Here is a 17,561-nt window from a genome sequence, read left to right as displayed (position 1 = left end):
CACAGATAATCCCACTCGACCCGGTCAAAAGCCTTTTCAGCATCCATGGCTACCACTATCTCTACCTCCCTGCTCTCCGGGGGCATCATAATCACGTTGAGCAGCCTTCTTAGGTTGGCCACCAGCTGCCTCCCCTTTACAAACCCGGTTTGGTCTCCACAATTACATCCGGTACACAGTCCTCAATTCTAGTCGCCAAAATCTTGGCCAGTAACTTGGTGTTTACGTTGATCAAAGAGATCGGCCTGTATGACCCACAAGCCCCCAGGTCCTTATCCCGTTTCAGAATGAGCGAGATGGGGCCTGCAACATCGTCTGGGGGTAAACTCCCTCTGTCTCTTGCCTCGTTAAAGACCCTGACCAGCACCGGCCCCACTATCCCGGCAAATGTTTTGTAAAACTCCACCGGGTACCCGTCCGGCCCCGGGGCTTTACCCGACTGCATGACATTCAGGCCCCCCCAACACCTCTTCGATCCTGACCAGGGCCCCCAGTCCGTCCACCGACCCCCTCCCCACTCCTGGGAAGATCAGTCCGTCCAGGAATCGCCTCATCCCCCCCGGTTCCCCCGGTGGTTCCGAAGTGTACAGCTTCCTATAACAGTCCCTAAAGACCTTGTTCAGCCCTGCGGGGTCACCCACGAGATTACCTTCCCCATCCACTACCCTCCCTATTTCCCTAGCCGCTTCCCTCTTCCTCAGTTGCTGCACAAGCATTCTACTGGCCTTCTCCCCATGCTCATAAATCGCACCTTTTACCTTTCTAAGCTGCTCCCCAGCCTTGCCTGTAGTCAGCACCCCAAATTCGGCCTGCAGCCTCTGTCGTTTCCTGCGTAACTCTCGCCTTGGGGATTCCGCGTAACTCCTGTCCGTCCATAGAATTTCCTTAATCAGTCGGTCCGTCTCTGCCCTATCTGTCCTGTCCCTGTACGCCCGGATTGAAATCAGCTCCTCTCTCACCACTGCCTTCAGTGCCTCCCAGAGCACCGCTGCCGAGACTTCTCCAATATCGTTCACCTGCAGGTAATTCTGCATACATTTCCTCAGCCTCTCGCACACCGCCTCATCCGCGAGTAGGCCAACTTCCAGCCTCCATGGTGGGCGCTGAAAGCTGTCCTTACAAAACTGCAGGTCTACCCAGTGCGGAGCATGGTCCGATATGGCAATTGCCGAATATTCTACCCCCACCATTCCGGCCAGCAGGTCCCTACTCACAACAAAGTAGTCAATTCGGGAGTACACCTTGTGGACATGGGAGTAGTACAAGAACTCCCTCGCTGTCGGCCGGCTAAATCTCCACGGATCTGCTCCCCCGTTTGCTCCATGAACCCTCTCAGTTCCTTTGCCATCGCTGGCAACCTGCCCGTTCTTGAACATGACCGGTCCAGGCTCGGGTCCAGGACTGTATTTAAGTCCCCACCCAAGTTCAGCTTACGCAAGTCCAAGTCGGGGATCTTCCCTAGCATCCTCCTAATAAAATCCACATCGTCCCTATTAGGGGCATACACACTGACCAGGACTACACTCACATCTTCGAGCTTACCCCTCACCATAACAAACCTGCCACCCCCATCCATGGCTGTGCCCTCCGCCTCAAATTGTACCCTTTTATTAATCAGGATCGCAACCCCCCTCGTCTTAGAATGAAGCCCCGAATAAAAGACCTGACCGACCCAGCCCTTCCTTAACCTAACCTGGTCTGCCACTTTCAGGTGCGTCTCCTGCAGCAAGACTATGTCCGCCTTCAGAACCCGCAGATGCGCAAACACACGTGCCCTCTTCACTGGCCTGTTTAACCCTCTAACATTCCAGGTGATCAGCCTGGTTGGGGGGCACTTCACTCCCCCCTTTGCCAATCAGCCATCCCCTTTCCTTGGCCAGCCCCCCAGCCATGTGTCACGCTTCATCTGGCCCGCCTCCTGACCGGTTCCACCCATGACCTCCTCACTGTTGCCGTGCCCAGTTTCCAGCCCCGTCAGCAGACCGACTCCCTCCCCCCCCCTCCCCTAGCAACACCATCCTATCACCTAACCCCTGCTCTAATCTAACTATATGCACCCCCCCACCTCGGCTACCGTTGACTAGCTGCACTCAGCTAGCCTGGGGCTCCTAGCCTCGGCGCCAGCATGTCTCCCACCCATTGTTCCCAGTCACCCTGACCCCGACCCACCCATACCACTTCCCCAGATCAGCCCGACTTAAGCAAACACTCTATACAAGTCATAAACAACCCCCACAATAGCACAATTCAAGTTAAACGAAAAAAAAAGAGAGAGTCCTTCCCATACAGACACAGAAAATGATTGCACAAAGTTCCCCTGAAGCATCCATTTTAACCCAACCCTTTTAACTGTTTTCTTTATTATTTTCCCCCCAGCCAAACTCTAACTAATCAAAGAGCCCAAACAGGAAACATTCAGGTAAACCACGCAAAAAGCACACAAAAAAACACATCCCTACCACCTTCCAACCCCCTAAAATGGTCGAAAAAAGAAACGACAAAAACGGACCCAACATGCAGGCAATTTTCAAAACGGAAGAGACACCACATATACTTAAAAGTTCTAACACGAGTCCAAACGTCCTCAGCTCAGGGCCAGCCCTTGCTTCTTAACAAAGGCCATCGCCTCTTCAGGTTCCTCGAAATAGTGGTGCTGACCCTCGTACGTAACCCACAGTCGCGCCGGAAAAAGCAGCCCGAATTTCACCTTGTTTTTATACAGTATCTCCTTCACCTGCCTGTAGCCTCCCCTCCTCCTGGCCACCTCAGCGCTCAAATCTTGGTAAACACGCAGGAAGGTATTGTCCCAAGTACAGCTTTGTGTGCTCTTAGCCTATTGCAGCACCCGTTCCTTGTCCAGGTACCTGTGAAAGCGTACCACCATCGCTCGTGGGGGACCCCCTCGTCACGGCTGCCTCACCTGCACTCTGTGTGCTCTGTCCACCACCGGCGGGCGTGGGAACACCTCGTTCCCCAGCAACATCTGAAACATACCCTCCACATATGCGGCAGCGTCTAGCCCCTCTGCCCCCTCTGGGAGGCCCACGATTCTCACGTTCTGCCAGCGAGATCTGTTGTCCAGGTCCTCCAGCCTTTCCAGGAGCACCTTTTGCTGGTCCCTCAGCCTCCGAATCTCCACATCCGCCACCATTTGAAAGTCAGCCTGCTCCTCCACTGACTTCTCCAACTGCTGGAGCTTCTCAGCCTGATCATCCAGCCTTTTTCCCATCCAAACAAAGAAATGTACAGCACAGGAACAGGCCCTTCGGCCCTCCAAGCCCGTGCCGACCATGCTGCCTGACTAAACTACAATCTTCTACACTTCCGGGGTCCGTCTCCCTCTAGTCCCATCCTATTCATGTATTTGTCAAGATGCCCCTTAAATGTCACTATCGTCCCTGCTTCCACCACCTCCTCCGGTAGCGTGTTCCAGGCACCCACTACCCTCTGCATAAAAAACTTGCCTCGTACATCTACTCTAAACCTTGCCCCTCTCACCTTAAACCTATGCCCCCTAGTAATTGACCCCTCTACCAAAATCCGGTCAATCGACTTCTGTAGCGGCTCCAAGTTGTCACGCTTCAGAGCCAAAAAGCCCTCCTGCATAGTCTGCAGCAGCTGCTCCATTGTGGGCTGGGCTGTCGGCGCCTTGCTCTGAACACCAGCCATGCTGGTCTCTCACAGCCTCCACTGTGCCCTTACTCGACCACTTCTTCTGCTGTTTATGGTCCCTCCGGCTTCTTAGGTCCATACAATTCTGTATGGGTCCTCTGCCTGAGTACTATTGCTTTCCAGTTCCGCGCTCAAAAGCGCAAAAAAGTCGGGGGAAAAGGTCCAAAAGTCCGACCGAAACGGGAGCCACCAAATGTGCGACCTACTCCCTCATGGCTGCCACCGGACGTTCTCTCTCATAGCTGCCACCGGACGTTCTCTCTCATAGCTGCCACCGGACATTCTCTCTCATAGCTGCCACCGGACGTTCTCCCTCATAGCTGCCACCGGACATTCTCTCTCATAGCTGCCACCGGACGTTCTCCCTCATGGCTGCCACCGGACATTCTCTCTCATAGCTGCCACCGGACATTCTCTCTCATAGCTGCCACCGGACGTTCTCTCTCATAGCTGCCACCGGACGTTCTCCCTCATGGCTGCCACCGGACGTTCTCTCTCATAGCTGCCACCGGACATTCTCTCTCATAGCTGCCACCGGACGTTCTCTCTCTCTGATTCTTAGAGTGCCCTGTTTCTGTCATGTTCCATGATATCTTAGAAAAACCCTGTAGGCTGATCCTACAATGACTTTCTGTTGACTATTCCTTCCTAAAGTCCAATCCCAAGATGCTGTGAATCGTATGGAAGAAATTGTAATTAGGTATCCTTTAAACCCTAAATTCTATTCTATCTTGAAATTAAATAGATATTTTAACTTTATATCTTTTGTAAAATCTTGATATTCCCAACATCTGCCTGTGAGACTTGGCAACGAACAGTTTACCCAGAGTCAGCACAAGTATTCTTGCTGTTGTCTACAGGTGTTGAGATCTTTCACTTTCTTCCCAATAAGAAAACCACTGTCCCCCTTTAACCCAAGCTTGTTGTTGGGCAGGATTCATAGCAGGTCACATGAGCCCCTTCATTCCTCCCCTTTACCCAAAATTAAAGGAGCAGTCCCAAAACATAAAAACCTTATAAACTTCATATTTGTGACACTAGTGAAGCAGAGAAAAGGAAGTGGGTGCTTGTCAATCTGGGCAAGATGAGCAAATACAAAAAGACCCAATTTGTGCACAGCAAGCTCCCATAAACAGCAATGTGATAATGTTCAGATGATCTGATTTTATTTCTTAGAGATGTTTTTTGAGGGATAAATATTGGCCTGGATACTGGATAATTGGCCTCCTTGCTTTTCTTTGACATATTGCCATGGGATGTTTTACATCCACCTAAAGGACATATGGGGCCATACTTCTTATCCAAAAGATGGCATCCCCGGAGGAGCAACAGACATAGAAACAGGAACAGGAGTAAACCATTTAGCTCCTCAAACTATCCCACCATTCAATTAAATCATGGTCAATCAGCCATTTAACTCCATACATCCACCTTTGCCTACAGTCCTTAATACGTTTGATGAACAAAATCGTATCAATTTCAGTTTTAAAATTGAACTAGCATCAATTGCCTTTTGTGGACGAGAGTTCTGAATTTCTACGACTCTGTATGCAGATGTTTCCTAATTTCACTCCTGAAATTTAGGCTAGTCTCCTGACTCCCGAATCAGCAGAAATAGTTTCTATTCACTGTTACGATCCCTGTAGAGAACAACAATTTGTAAAAAGAGGTTGAATTCATAGAGATCGACTCAAACGAATCACACAGAATTTCAAATTTTAAGACTTTTACTGTGACAAACTAAAATCAACATTGACTAAACATTTCTTAATTACCAACTAATAGGTGAAACTATAGAATAAATATCCCTTAAATTAGATTCTTAACATGACCCATTTCTGCACACCACATTTATACATTATGCCACACTCACTGTTAAATTATATTGCACTCACTGCTGAATTTGGACGCGATTGAGCCAAAAAATTTCAAGTGTCATTTTGGGCAGGGCTGCCGGCTTTTTGTGTGAGATCCAGACTCACACTTCGTCACTTTTTTGAGAAGCCTCTAGCATGATTCAACGGCCTCGTCCCGACATCAAGTCTGGTACGATGCGGCCATTGAATCACACCCATAGTCTTCACTGCAACAAGTTCAAAGTTACTTGCAACTTCCATGGGCTCACGTCTCCCCATTTCACTGAGTCATAAATCAAAAGTCATTTCCCTCAGTCTTCTGAGTCCCTGAACCAACTGCAAGTAGCCAGGCCCACTCTCGCGATTCCTTCCCTGGGCCTCATCAGGACAAATCTTCCAGTGTCCTTAAACCTATGCAGGCTCCTTCTCTTTGGCAAGAAGATAAGCCCCCACAAACATTATGCCTGGTAGGTAACAGAGAATAGCCTTTTTCTTGTTGTCCACAATGGCCACTGTTTTCCTCTCTCTGGGCCGAATTATATGAGAGTCCATTGTCCCTGCACCCCCATTGCCTGAACGCAATACCAGCACTGACCACCTCTTCTGCTGGTGCTATTGGTACTGGAGAGAGCTGCCAGCCTCTGAATGGCTGGCAGTTTTCTGAGGTGGGATTTTCTGTCTCTGAGAAGTGACAAGCGCACGTCCAGGCATGGCTGCCTGTTCTTCATCCATTGATTCTTCCCATTTCATTCATGATCTGATAGAGGCCTTAACTCCCCTTTGCTGCCTGTCCCTCGTAAGCTTTGACACCTGACTGTAGATCAAAGATGGGTCTAGTTCAGCCTCAAATATATTTAATGACACAGTCTCCACTGCTGTCTGTGGAAAAGAATCCCAAGGACTAATGATTATCTGAGAGAAGACATTCCTTCTCATCTCCGTCTTGAGTGGAGCACCACGTAAACTGTGTCCCCTAGCACTAGATTCCCCTTTGCCACGAATCAGTATCCACCCTGACAAACCCCCTTTGAATCGTCTCCATTCTTCTAAATCCCAATGAGTCCAGGCCTAACCTACTCACCATTTCCTCATAATACAACCCCAGGCATTAGTTTAGTGAAATAAAGGCAAAATATGGCACAGTGGTTAGGGGCAGCACGGTGGCACAGTTGTTAGCACTGCTGCCTCACAGCTTCAGGGTCCCGGGTTCAATTCCAGCCTCGGGTGACTGTGTGGAGTTTGCAGTTTCTTCTCGTGTCTGCGTGGGTTTTCTTCGGGTGCTCCGGTTTCTTCCCACAGTCCAAAGATGTGCAGGTTAGGTGGATTGGCCATGATCAATTGCCCCTTAGTGTGCAAAAGGCTAGGTCAGGTTACTGGATTACGGGGATAGGATGGAAGCCTGGGCTGAAGTAGGGTGCTCTTTCCAAGGGGCGGTGCAGACTTGATGGGCCGAATGGCTTCCTCCGGCACTGTAAATTCTATGATACTGCGGATGCTGGAGTCGCTTACCACTTCAACTCAGCATCCTGTTCTGATGCTCGCACCTCCAAACCTGGCTTGCTGCAGTGCTCCGATGAAACCCAACTCAAACTGAAGATGCATCTCACCTTTTGATTAGGCACGTTACAGCCTCAGGACTCAACACTGAGTTCAACAACTTTAGGCTGTAATCTTTCTCCCCCAACTTTGTAACATCAGCAAATTTGGCTACAATGCAATGGGTCTCTTCCTCTGAGTCATAAATGTAGATTACAAATATCCCAGGTCCCAGCACTGGGTCTTGTGGGACTCCACAATTAGTTGGTGAACCTTAAATTACTCAATTATGCCAACTCTCTGTTTCCTGTTTGTCAGCCAATCCTCTAGCTGCGCCAATATATTATCCTAATTCTCATCTTATTAATGTCTTTTGGAAAGCCAAGTACACTGCATTTACTGGTTTCCATTTATGCACTCTGCTCATTACATCCTCAAAGAACTCTGATAGATTTGTCAAACAAAATTTGCCTCTCATAAACCATGTTGACAACCTCATTATATTATGATTTTCTAATGTTCTGCTAATACCTTCATAATAATGGATTTTAATGTTTTCCCAATGACAGATGTTTGACTCGAGTCTGTAGTTTTCTGTTTTCTGCCTCCCTCCTTTATTGAAGAGTCGTGTTACATTTGCGGTTTTCCAATCCGCTGTGCCCTGTCCAGAATCCAGGTAATTTTGGAGCACCACCCTCGAGGGTTCTCAGCTCTCCTCAACGGCCTGGAATTGGCATCAGGCTCCCACACCACGCACTGCGGTGCAATGCTCTGGCTCCAGGCTCACACTCCAGGGGAGGGTTCTGGTGTTGGTGCTGGTTGGAGTAGTGTATGGGATCTGTCACTCACGTACACAGAGAGGGAGCCAGGTCAGTGAGTCGCCACTCTGCTGAAACTAACAGCATTGCCTTTTACTGCACGGGTTACTGTTCCGTCTTATGATGGACTCACTCATTCCAGCAAGATGCCCCAGTTTGAAAGACTGGCAGAACTCCCTCTCGAGGAGTAGGTCAGAGAAACTCACAGTTTTGAGAGAAATACCCCCCCCCCCCCCCCCAACACACACACACACAAAATATGGAGCAGATTGATTTAATTGCACCTGCCCAAATGTGATCGCCTGGACATTTCTATACTCTGCAAATTTGATAGTAAGATTTCAAGGAATTTGCTTTGAAGTGTTTTTTCTGCTACATCCCCTGCCTTGTGATATCACTTCCAGGAACTTTCCAGGACATCACTCCCACCAATGTCTCCTGGAATATGTCCACCCAGAGTTGGCAAACCTGTTACCCTATTAATATCTTAAATTCCCATGAATATCCTAAACTTTGATTCAAGTAGAGTTCTGTTTACCAAGGACACATTTTGTGTTCTTTAATTCGTAATACTTTTCCACATGTGTGACAAGTGAAATTAATAGCTTCCACATTATAGGAATGTAAAAAAAAAAAAGAATCTAAGGTAAGTTTGAAAGTTAAAAATTAAAACATGGACTGCAGCAGTTCAAGGCAGCAGCTCGCCTCCAGCTTCTCAAGGACAATTCGGGATCGGCAGTCAATAAATAAACAGTATCAACCATGTTTGTTGCTCTGGATGTTCGGCATTGTGCCTTGTGCATATCCTGAAATAATCTTACCCCAACAGGAGATTTCTGTTTGCCTCACTCTTTTCTCCCCAGGCCACTAAAGGGGCTTGTGTAATTGTTACTTCTTAAGGTGCGATGTTCATTTTGTTCCAGAAACTCCTGTCAATCTTTTTCATTAAGAGGGTTTTCTTTCCAGAATCCAGTGACAGCCATCAATGCAACTGTACTTGGATACAGCATCAGTATTGCAAGGATACTTGCAAACAAAATTAATGTCAACCAAACATTTGACACAGTCAACAAAGAGTGTACCTTCATCCTTTCACAAGGACCTTTCAAATTCCGAGTGAAAGCTTTCAATTCAGCCGGGTCTTCACCTGCAAACGAAATAGCAATCCCACCTTTTAATCAGCTGAGTAAGTGTAAATTTTATTTGCATTTAATTAATCTCACTCTGAAAAATTACACCAAATGTCTGAGTTTTGCACCCAAAATGTAATGTTTTAATTTAATGCAGATTTAAACAATAAGATAAATGCCACTCCACATGGAAACAACAGTATTTTGATTAGCTGGCACTCAGAATGGAATGAGTTGCCAAAAGGTTATATTGTCGATTGGGGCCCTATCATTGGGAACGAAACACGTATTGAGCACTCAGAAAAAATAAAGAAGCAACGTTCGACTTACAATCTGAAAGGTATTTCGCTTTCCATTCTTGCTCTTTCATTGACACAATTATCATTTTGGAAGTAGAAAGGTTAAACATCTTTCCGAATCATTACATGGGATCGTTTTTTCTTAATTGACTTTACAGCCGTGCTTATCAAAGTTGGAGGTAATTGTGCCAGGGAATTGAACTTTATATTGTACAACAGAAATGAAATGAAAATTACTTATTGTCACAAGTAGGCTTCAAATGAAGTTACTGTGAAGAGCCCCTAGTCGCCACATTCCAGCGCCTGTTCGGGGAGGCTGGTCCGGGAATTGAACCGTGCTGCTGGCCTGCCTTGGTCTGCTTTCAAAGCCAGCTCTTTAGCCCTGTGCTAATCCAGCCCCAGAATAAAACAAATTTCTTGCCGGTTGCAGGAGTTGATAGTCAATTTGGTGCAATACGCTGCTCTGAACATGTGGCTCAATCTCAAAGAATTTTGTATTGCCTCAATAGGACATTATTGTTTCACATTTGTTTCTCCCACGCCAATGAAGGCACATTAAGTAACCAGGCAGAACTGAGTAACATAATTTAGCAGCTTGGCTTCATGACAAAGAGAATACAGATTAAGACTGCCTAAGATTAAGGATTAGCAGCCTGAACACAGCCATGTAACTGAATTGATTCAAAAATCATGCATACCCCTTATTCCACGATGCTCAAATATGCAGATAACCGGACAATATATTCACAAGAATCTGGGACAGCATGAAGATGAGAACATAGACCATAGAACATAGAAAAATACAGCACAGAACAGGCCCTTCGGCCCACAATGTTGTGCCGAACCTTTGTCCTAGATTAATCATAGATTATCATTGAATTTACTGTAAATAACGATTGTGTCCTGATGACACAGAATCATAGAAACTTACAGTGCAGAAGGAGGCCATTCAGCCCATCGAGTCTGCAACTACCCTTCGAATGAGCTACACATTTACACTCCCCCTTCCACCCTGCCCTATCACTGTAGCCCCTTACCCTAACCTACACATCCCTGGACACTAAGGGCAATTTAACTTGGCCAATCCACCCGCACATCTTTGGACTGGTGGGAGTAAACCGGAGGAGACGCCGCAGACAGTGGGCCAAGGCCGGAATTGAACCCGGGTCTCTGGCGCTGTGAGGCAGCAATGCTAACCACTGTGCCACAGTGCCGCCCGAATAATGAATAACTCGCCTGACACCATGAATAACCCCGCTGTTCGTCTTCGAAATGTTGTCAATCGGATCTTTTACATCCACCCGAGAGGGCAGATGGTGTAAGAGGTGCAGAGACCAGACAATACATTTCAGACAAGTAGGGGCTGGTTTCGCTCACTGGGCTAAATCGCTGGCTTTTAAAGCAGACCAAGGCAGGCCAGCAACACGGTTCAATTCCCGTAACAGCCTCCCCAAACAGGCGCCGGAATGTGGCGACTAGGGGCTTTTCGCAGTAACTTTGAAGCCTACTTGTGACAATAAGAGATTTTCAGAAGACACTTGATTTTATTCGTTCTTGGGATGTGGGTTTCACTGGATGGGCCAATCACTAATTGCCCTTGGACTAAGCGGCTTGATGGGCCATTTCAGTGGTGGAGCAGTTACGAGTCAACCACAAGTAGTATCAGCACAATATGGTCAGCAACAAACATTATTCTTAACAAAAGAATACAGTCAGTATTCTGGTTCATACACAGAAAATGCTGGCCGGGGGGGGGGGAAAGAAGAAGAAAATGCTGGTCTGACAGCATCGGTGGAGAGAGAACAGAGCTAGTGTTTCGAGTCTGGATGACTCTTTGTCAAAGCTTACTGGTTCTTGCTTCCCACTTACTCCACCAGCTACCAAAGGCTTGTTGTGACTTCTGCTCTTTGTTTCCATGTCTTCTTCAGATCTGCACAACAAATCTCTTCAAGTGAGTTCTTTCATTCTCTGTACCAAGGGGTCTTCCTCTGTTCTGATATAGTGGTTATTCCACTTTTCCAATGGTCATGGTCCCGTGGTCAGAACCTGAACAGGAGAGACGTCCGGTGACTGGGTGTGCTGAGCAGTCACACATCAGGTGGCTCTCCTCCAAAAGACAAGATAATAGGCACTTTTAGCCAAAATTAGCCCATAAAAACCAGACCTAAACATCCCCTTGTTCAAAGCACAGAACAGGGCCAACTCCACCTCCACTTGCATGCGCAAGTGGATGTGGTGCAAGGCTGAGCCACATGCAATTGAAAGTGGTGCACAGAGCACACCTAACCAGAACCCGAATGAACAGGTTCTTTCTGGAGGTGGAGGACAGGTGTGAACAGTGCCAGGGACGCCCAGCCAACTATACCCACATCAGCAGCACCAGCCAAAGCTGCCGACTAGCTGGCAGACCTGTCGGACTTTCTCCACCTGGTTTCCTCCCACAAGTCCCGAACGCCGTGTTGTTAGGTCATTTGGACATTCTGAATTCTCCCTCTGTGTATCCAAACAGGCGCCGGAATGTGGCGAATAGGGGCTTTTCACAGTAACTTCATTGCAGTGCTAATGTAAGCCTACTTGTGACAATAAAGATTATTTTTTTAAAAAACAAATTCGCCATTCGAAGGTCAGAGGAGGGCTTCCACAAAACTTGGAGGCCATTCACCAAGTTGTTTGAAGCCAACAGCCAATAGAACAAGGGAAGGTGGGGGGGGGGGGGGGGGGGGGGGGGTTACACAGAACCCAACAAACACCAGGGAGCAAAAACAAAGAACAAAGAAATGTACAGCACAGGAACAGGCCCTTCAGCCCTCCAAGCCCGTGCCGACCATGCTGCCCGACTAAACTACAATCTTCTACACTTCTTGGGTCTGTATCCCTCTATTCCCATCCTATTCATGTATTTGTCAAGATGCCCCTTAAATGTCACTATCGTCCCTGCTTACACCACCTCCTCCAGTAGCAAGTTCCAGGCACCCACTACCCTCTGTGTAAAAAATTTGCCTCGTACATCTACTCTAAACCTTGCCCCTCTCACCTTAAACCTATGCCCCCTAGTAATTGACCCCTCTACCCTGGGGAAAAGCCTCTGACTATCCACTCTGTCTATGCCCCTCATAATTTTGTAGACCTCTATCAGGCCGCCCCTCAACCTCCTTCGTTCCAGTGAGAACAAACCGAATTTATTCAATCGCTCCTCATAGCTAATGCCCTCCATACCAGGCAACATTCTGGTAAATCTCTTCTGCACCCTCTCTAAAGCCTCCACATCCTTCTGGTAGTGTGGCGACATGAATTGAACACTATACTCCAAGTGTGGCCTAACTAAGGCTCTATACAGCTGCAACATGACTCGCCAATTCTTATACTCAATGCTCCGGCCAATGAAGGCAAGCATGCCGTATGCCTTCTTGATTACCTTCTCCATCTGTGTTGCCCCTTTCAGTGACCTGTGGACCTGTACTCCTAGATCTCGCTGACTTTCAATACTCTTGAGGGTTCTACCATTCACTGTATATTCCCTACCTACATTAGACCTTCCAAAATGCATTACCTCACATTTGTCTGGATTAAACTCCATCTGCCATCTCTCCGCCCAAGTCTCCAAACAATCTAAATCCTGCTGTATCCTCTGACAGTCCTCATCGCTATCCGCAATTCCACCAACCTTTGTGTCGTCTGCAAACGTACTAATCAGACCGGTTACATTTTCCTCCAAATCATTTATATATACTACAAACAGCAAAGGTCCCAGCACTGATCCCTGTGGAACACCACTGGTCACAGCCCTCCAATTAGAAAAGCAGTTAGAGACAGTGGGGGAGGGAAGCCACGGAGAGAGGAGACGGGGTTGGGAACGGCCAGAATAGACAACGGAGGGCCAAGAATAAGGCCACAAAGAACAAGATCCCAAAGAAACATCTAAAGCATGGGGGGGGGGGACACATCAATCAATAGGGTGGAAGAAGGGAAGGGGGAAAGAACTATACATATATGTAAACAGATGATCACCATGTTTTGTAAAATATGTATTCCAATAAAATACCTTAAAATAACAAAAAGGGTGTGTGTGGGGCGCTAAGAAGATGGGGTTATGGGGTCCAATTCCAATGTTGAACTCTTGTAAATTATATCTGATCCACATACCTTTGTTTATTGTTCAGTGTACAAAATGAAAAACTTCAATAAAAACATTTTCAAAAAAGAACCCAAAGAGGATATTCTCAACACTTATACAGCCCAGCATGAACGTTTTCCTGTATAACCATTTGCCAAATTTGATCATTAATATCCTTGTTGAGTTATAGTCCCAAAGTCCATTGATCGATACATTTGCGCCCCTCTCCCCTTCAAAGCAAATCCCTTGATCACAACTTATAACTTAGTTCAGACATCTGTCCCTACTTTCCTTCTCCTATTCACAATTCATACCAGTAATTCCTGTTACAGTGTGTCACAGGCAGTACACATCTAAAATTAACCCTTCATCTACCAAGTGCTCATACATAATACAAAGAAGTAGACATTTCTTACAATGGGACCTCTGTTTAAAGTGTTAACCTAAAAGCGGCACCTTCAATACCACATTTGAGTGTCAGTTTAGCATAATGTGCTCAGGCCCTTGAAGTGAATCTTGAACCCACAGTCTTCTGACCTAGAGGCGAGAAAGTCCTATTACTGGGCCTCAGCTAATACTAAACTGAGAATCATAGAATCCCTACAGTGCATAAGGAGGCCATTTGGCCCATCAAGTCTGCACCGACCCTCTGAAAGACCACTCTACCTAAGCCCATTCCCCCACCATATCCCAGTAACCCCATCTAACCTGTACATCCCTAGACACTAAGGGCAATTTAGCATGGCCAATCCACCTAACCTGCATATTTTTGGACTGTGGGAGGAAAACGGAGCACCCGGAGGAAACCGACGCACACACGGTTACCCAAGGCTGGAATTGAACCTGGGTCCGTGGCGCTGTGAGGCAGCAGTGCCAACCACTGTGCCGCCCTTAAATACTAAACTTCATTACATAACCAAATTTTAGCACTGAAATAAGAATTATGGTTGTGTTACTCCGGAAATTTCTTGGAAAAATTGTACTAATCGGAACAATATATTACTTTCAGAAGCATGGGACACCAAAGTTTTCATTGCTCCTTAGTGTTGAATGAAGGTAACCAAACGGAATGACAATATAGCTCCAGGTCAGCATGGTGTACAGCTTGGTGGGGAATTAGTAGGCAATAGCGTTCCCATGCGTCTGCTGCCTTGTCCTTTTAGGTTGGAGAGGTCGAAAGTTTGGAAGGCCCTGTGGAAGGAGTCTTGACACTTTGCTGCAATGCATCTTGTATCTGGTACTCACAGCTGCCATTGTGCATCCATGTTTTTTTTGGGGGGGGGGGGGGGGTGAATTAAGAGTTTTTATTTTAATCTCGAAAACTACTGAATGAACTACAACGATCTAATTCTGGGGTCCTCCCTGTTGACACCTGTAACAGTATCCAAACTTTTGAAATCCACCAAATCTAGCCCCTTTTCAGCACTCAGCACTTTCTATTAATCGCTGGATTAAAATTGGTAGCTCAGCAGATGGGAATTAAAAGGGGAAGGCTACCACTCTGCTGTTAGAATGATCTTGCACTTGATCTCTGATTTTTGTCAAATTGCTGGCTGGTCAGAACATAAAACCATTTTCATTTCTACAGGAATCTTTCAGCCAAAACAACGATACAGAATAATGTTACACAGAAAAACAGAAAAATGGAAAAATGTGAACAATACTGAGATAACAGTTGGGATGGTTGATGTTTACGCATTGGAAGGAAGTATGTTGGATCAAATCTATATTATTATATTTCTATTAACACTTGCTATTTATTTATTTAATTAAAATAAATAAGATTACTAAACATATGTATATTTGAATTTTCTCTCAATCCAAGCACCAAGATCTGGTCCCAATAATATTATGGTCACCAATATTTCAAAAACCTCTGCAATGATAAGATGGGATCGAATACCTGAAGACGAATGCCAAGGTTTTCTTCAAGGCTACAAGATTTTCTGTTATTTGAACAAGGCTTCCGAAACAAATACTTTTATACGTAAGATTACAGTATAAATTTCTATTGATATTTAAAATCTAATATTACCGTAATATTTTGAATTCTTAATATTGCTACGATCCTGGTTGGTGTTACTACTGGACAGGGAGGTCCCAGAATGGAATGCTGGCTCAGAAGACTGAAACATTTTACTTTTTGTTTGGAGAATATGGAGGAAAAGATTAACAGGACTGCTAATTAGTTTTTAACAACAGGAAAAAATATATATTAACCATGAAAAGTTTAACTATAATACAATACTCCTTTACTCCCATGTAACTTCACAAAGGTACACAGATTTCAAGGATAACACCCCACTCTGAAACCCAGTGGCAGATGCCACTCAATCGATCTCCTGCGGATTTCTTCTCAAAAAGACATCCTTTAAAATCTTTCAAACAATGCCTTCCTTCAGCTGTTTTCATCAAGGATCTGCCTCCAGGTTTTCCAACTGTCCTTTTAAACAAGTATTCCTCTTCACTGTTTTCGCAAGGGTATGTTTTCAGGTTTTCCAACTGGCTTTTCAGAGTTTTCTTTGCCTTGAATTGCCGCAGAATCCAAACTGCTACACAAAAACTCAGGTACTCAGTTCCCAACAGAATACTATTATTTCCAAAGGCTAGAAATAAGGACACCAAACTTTTGATTGATTCCGATCTCTGGCAATTTCACCCAGGTTTGCACTTTGAGTTCTTTCTTTAGCTTCAATGACCAATGCCCTGTTGCAATGGTAGTTTATGTGTTCCTTTAACTTCAGACTTCCTGGAAACTTCTCTTAATTCCTGAACTGTTCTTTGGGTTTCTGGTCCTTGTTTCCTAGCCCCTTCATCCACAGTATGGCTTTTCTTCTAGGAAAGCTGCAAGTGATGTTCCCTCTTTCCCTACAAAGTTCAGTCTACTCTGGGTTCCAGTTAAAGCTGACCTCAAAAAGTTATTTTCCTTAAAAGTAGCTCCTGGTTGCTAAGCAACATCTCATTCTATCCCCAATCTTTTATTTATTATGCACGTCATAAACTCTCTCAGTACAATAGAAACACAGCTTGAACTGAAACCAAAAACTCCTATACACCTTTGTTTAACATAGAGTTTTACCCTTTCCTACACAAAAACACTAAATTAAACCCACTTAAATCTATATTTCTAACATTTAACAATATAGTAATAGACCACTTAAAACTACCTCTGTTTTCATGACAGTATTCATGCGCTTTACTTATTTAATATACATAATAAAACCAAAATGTCAGGGAATAGTTTATGGGTTGTGAAGAAAATCAAGTAACATTCAATGATAAGGGCAATTACTAAATAATAACTCAATTTCATCCCTGAATCCATGCACAGAACCCTGTAATCTGGGCAGAGGTGGGTGGAGGAAGTGGTGTGAAATCTGCAGCTCTTCCCTGGGTATCTGCCCATTTCGGATCCTGATGCAGGTTTATAAGAGCCAGATGCTCTTTCTGCCCATTGCCCCCATCCTGACATCACTGTCAGAGGCAGGACTGGAGGAAAGGATTCCCATCAGTTCTACCTCTCCTGTTGTTGCTGCATTTGATTGCAGGTGATGTAAGCAGGCTCATAATGTAATTTTCCAATGGACATTGGTTTAAGAGCAATTAATTGCAGGTAAAAATCGGCGACTAAACTAATGCTCAACTCTGCTGTAAAACCCAGCCTTTAGCTGGGCTGACTTTGCACCCTCCACCCCCCAACCTCACTCCTGGTAGTCCAGTGGCCCACCAGGCTATTCTAGGTCATTATCTAGCTAATCCTTTGCTGTTTTGTATCTTTGCAGCCATTTCAGTGAACTCATCTACAACGCACTACATGCTTACAGGACTTTTGCAAAAAACTGTCTATGCCGTACAGATCTCAGGATTTACTAAGGCAGGAGAAGGAAGCAGAAGTGAAGCAGTGTCTTTTGCCACAAAAGAATTTGGTAATGTTCACATAAACACACTGTTGCAGTCCATGAATACAGAACATTGAGAAATACAGAACAACCAATTTATTTCCCTAACTACTCATCCAGCTGTTGTGATTACACCTAATTGTTTCATGGCATGTTGGGGAGATGATGGTAATGTCACTGCACCAGTAATCCAGAGGCCCAGGCTAATTCTCTAGGGTTCAAATCTCATAATGGAAT

At 45.6% G+C, this 17,561-nt stretch overlaps 1 protein-coding gene across 1 annotated transcript in view; it reads left to right on the top strand.

Moving 5' to 3' along the window:
* The window catches only part of LOC140429215 (interleukin-6 receptor subunit beta), a 108,558-nt gene that overhangs the window by 71,934 nt on the left and 19,063 nt on the right, over positions 1 to 17,561 (top strand). The window contains exons 8-12 of the mRNA XM_072515934.1: positions 8,849 to 9,068; positions 9,170 to 9,352; positions 15,014 to 15,133; positions 15,251 to 15,412; positions 17,208 to 17,351. Of these exons, the coding sequence (XP_072372035.1) occupies positions 8,849 to 9,068; positions 9,170 to 9,352; positions 15,014 to 15,133; positions 15,251 to 15,412; positions 17,208 to 17,351 (829 nt within the window). The remainder of the gene's footprint in view (positions 1 to 8,848; positions 9,069 to 9,169; positions 9,353 to 15,013; positions 15,134 to 15,250; positions 15,413 to 17,207; positions 17,352 to 17,561) is intronic.

This window comes from Scyliorhinus torazame, chromosome 9 (genome assembly GCF_047496885.1).
Source record: "Scyliorhinus torazame isolate Kashiwa2021f chromosome 9, sScyTor2.1, whole genome shotgun sequence".
NCBI classification, from domain to species: domain Eukaryota; kingdom Metazoa; phylum Chordata; class Chondrichthyes; order Carcharhiniformes; family Scyliorhinidae; genus Scyliorhinus; species Scyliorhinus torazame.
Note: the sequence above shows the minus strand (reverse complement) of the source record. Positions and strands in the feature narration are given on the sequence as shown.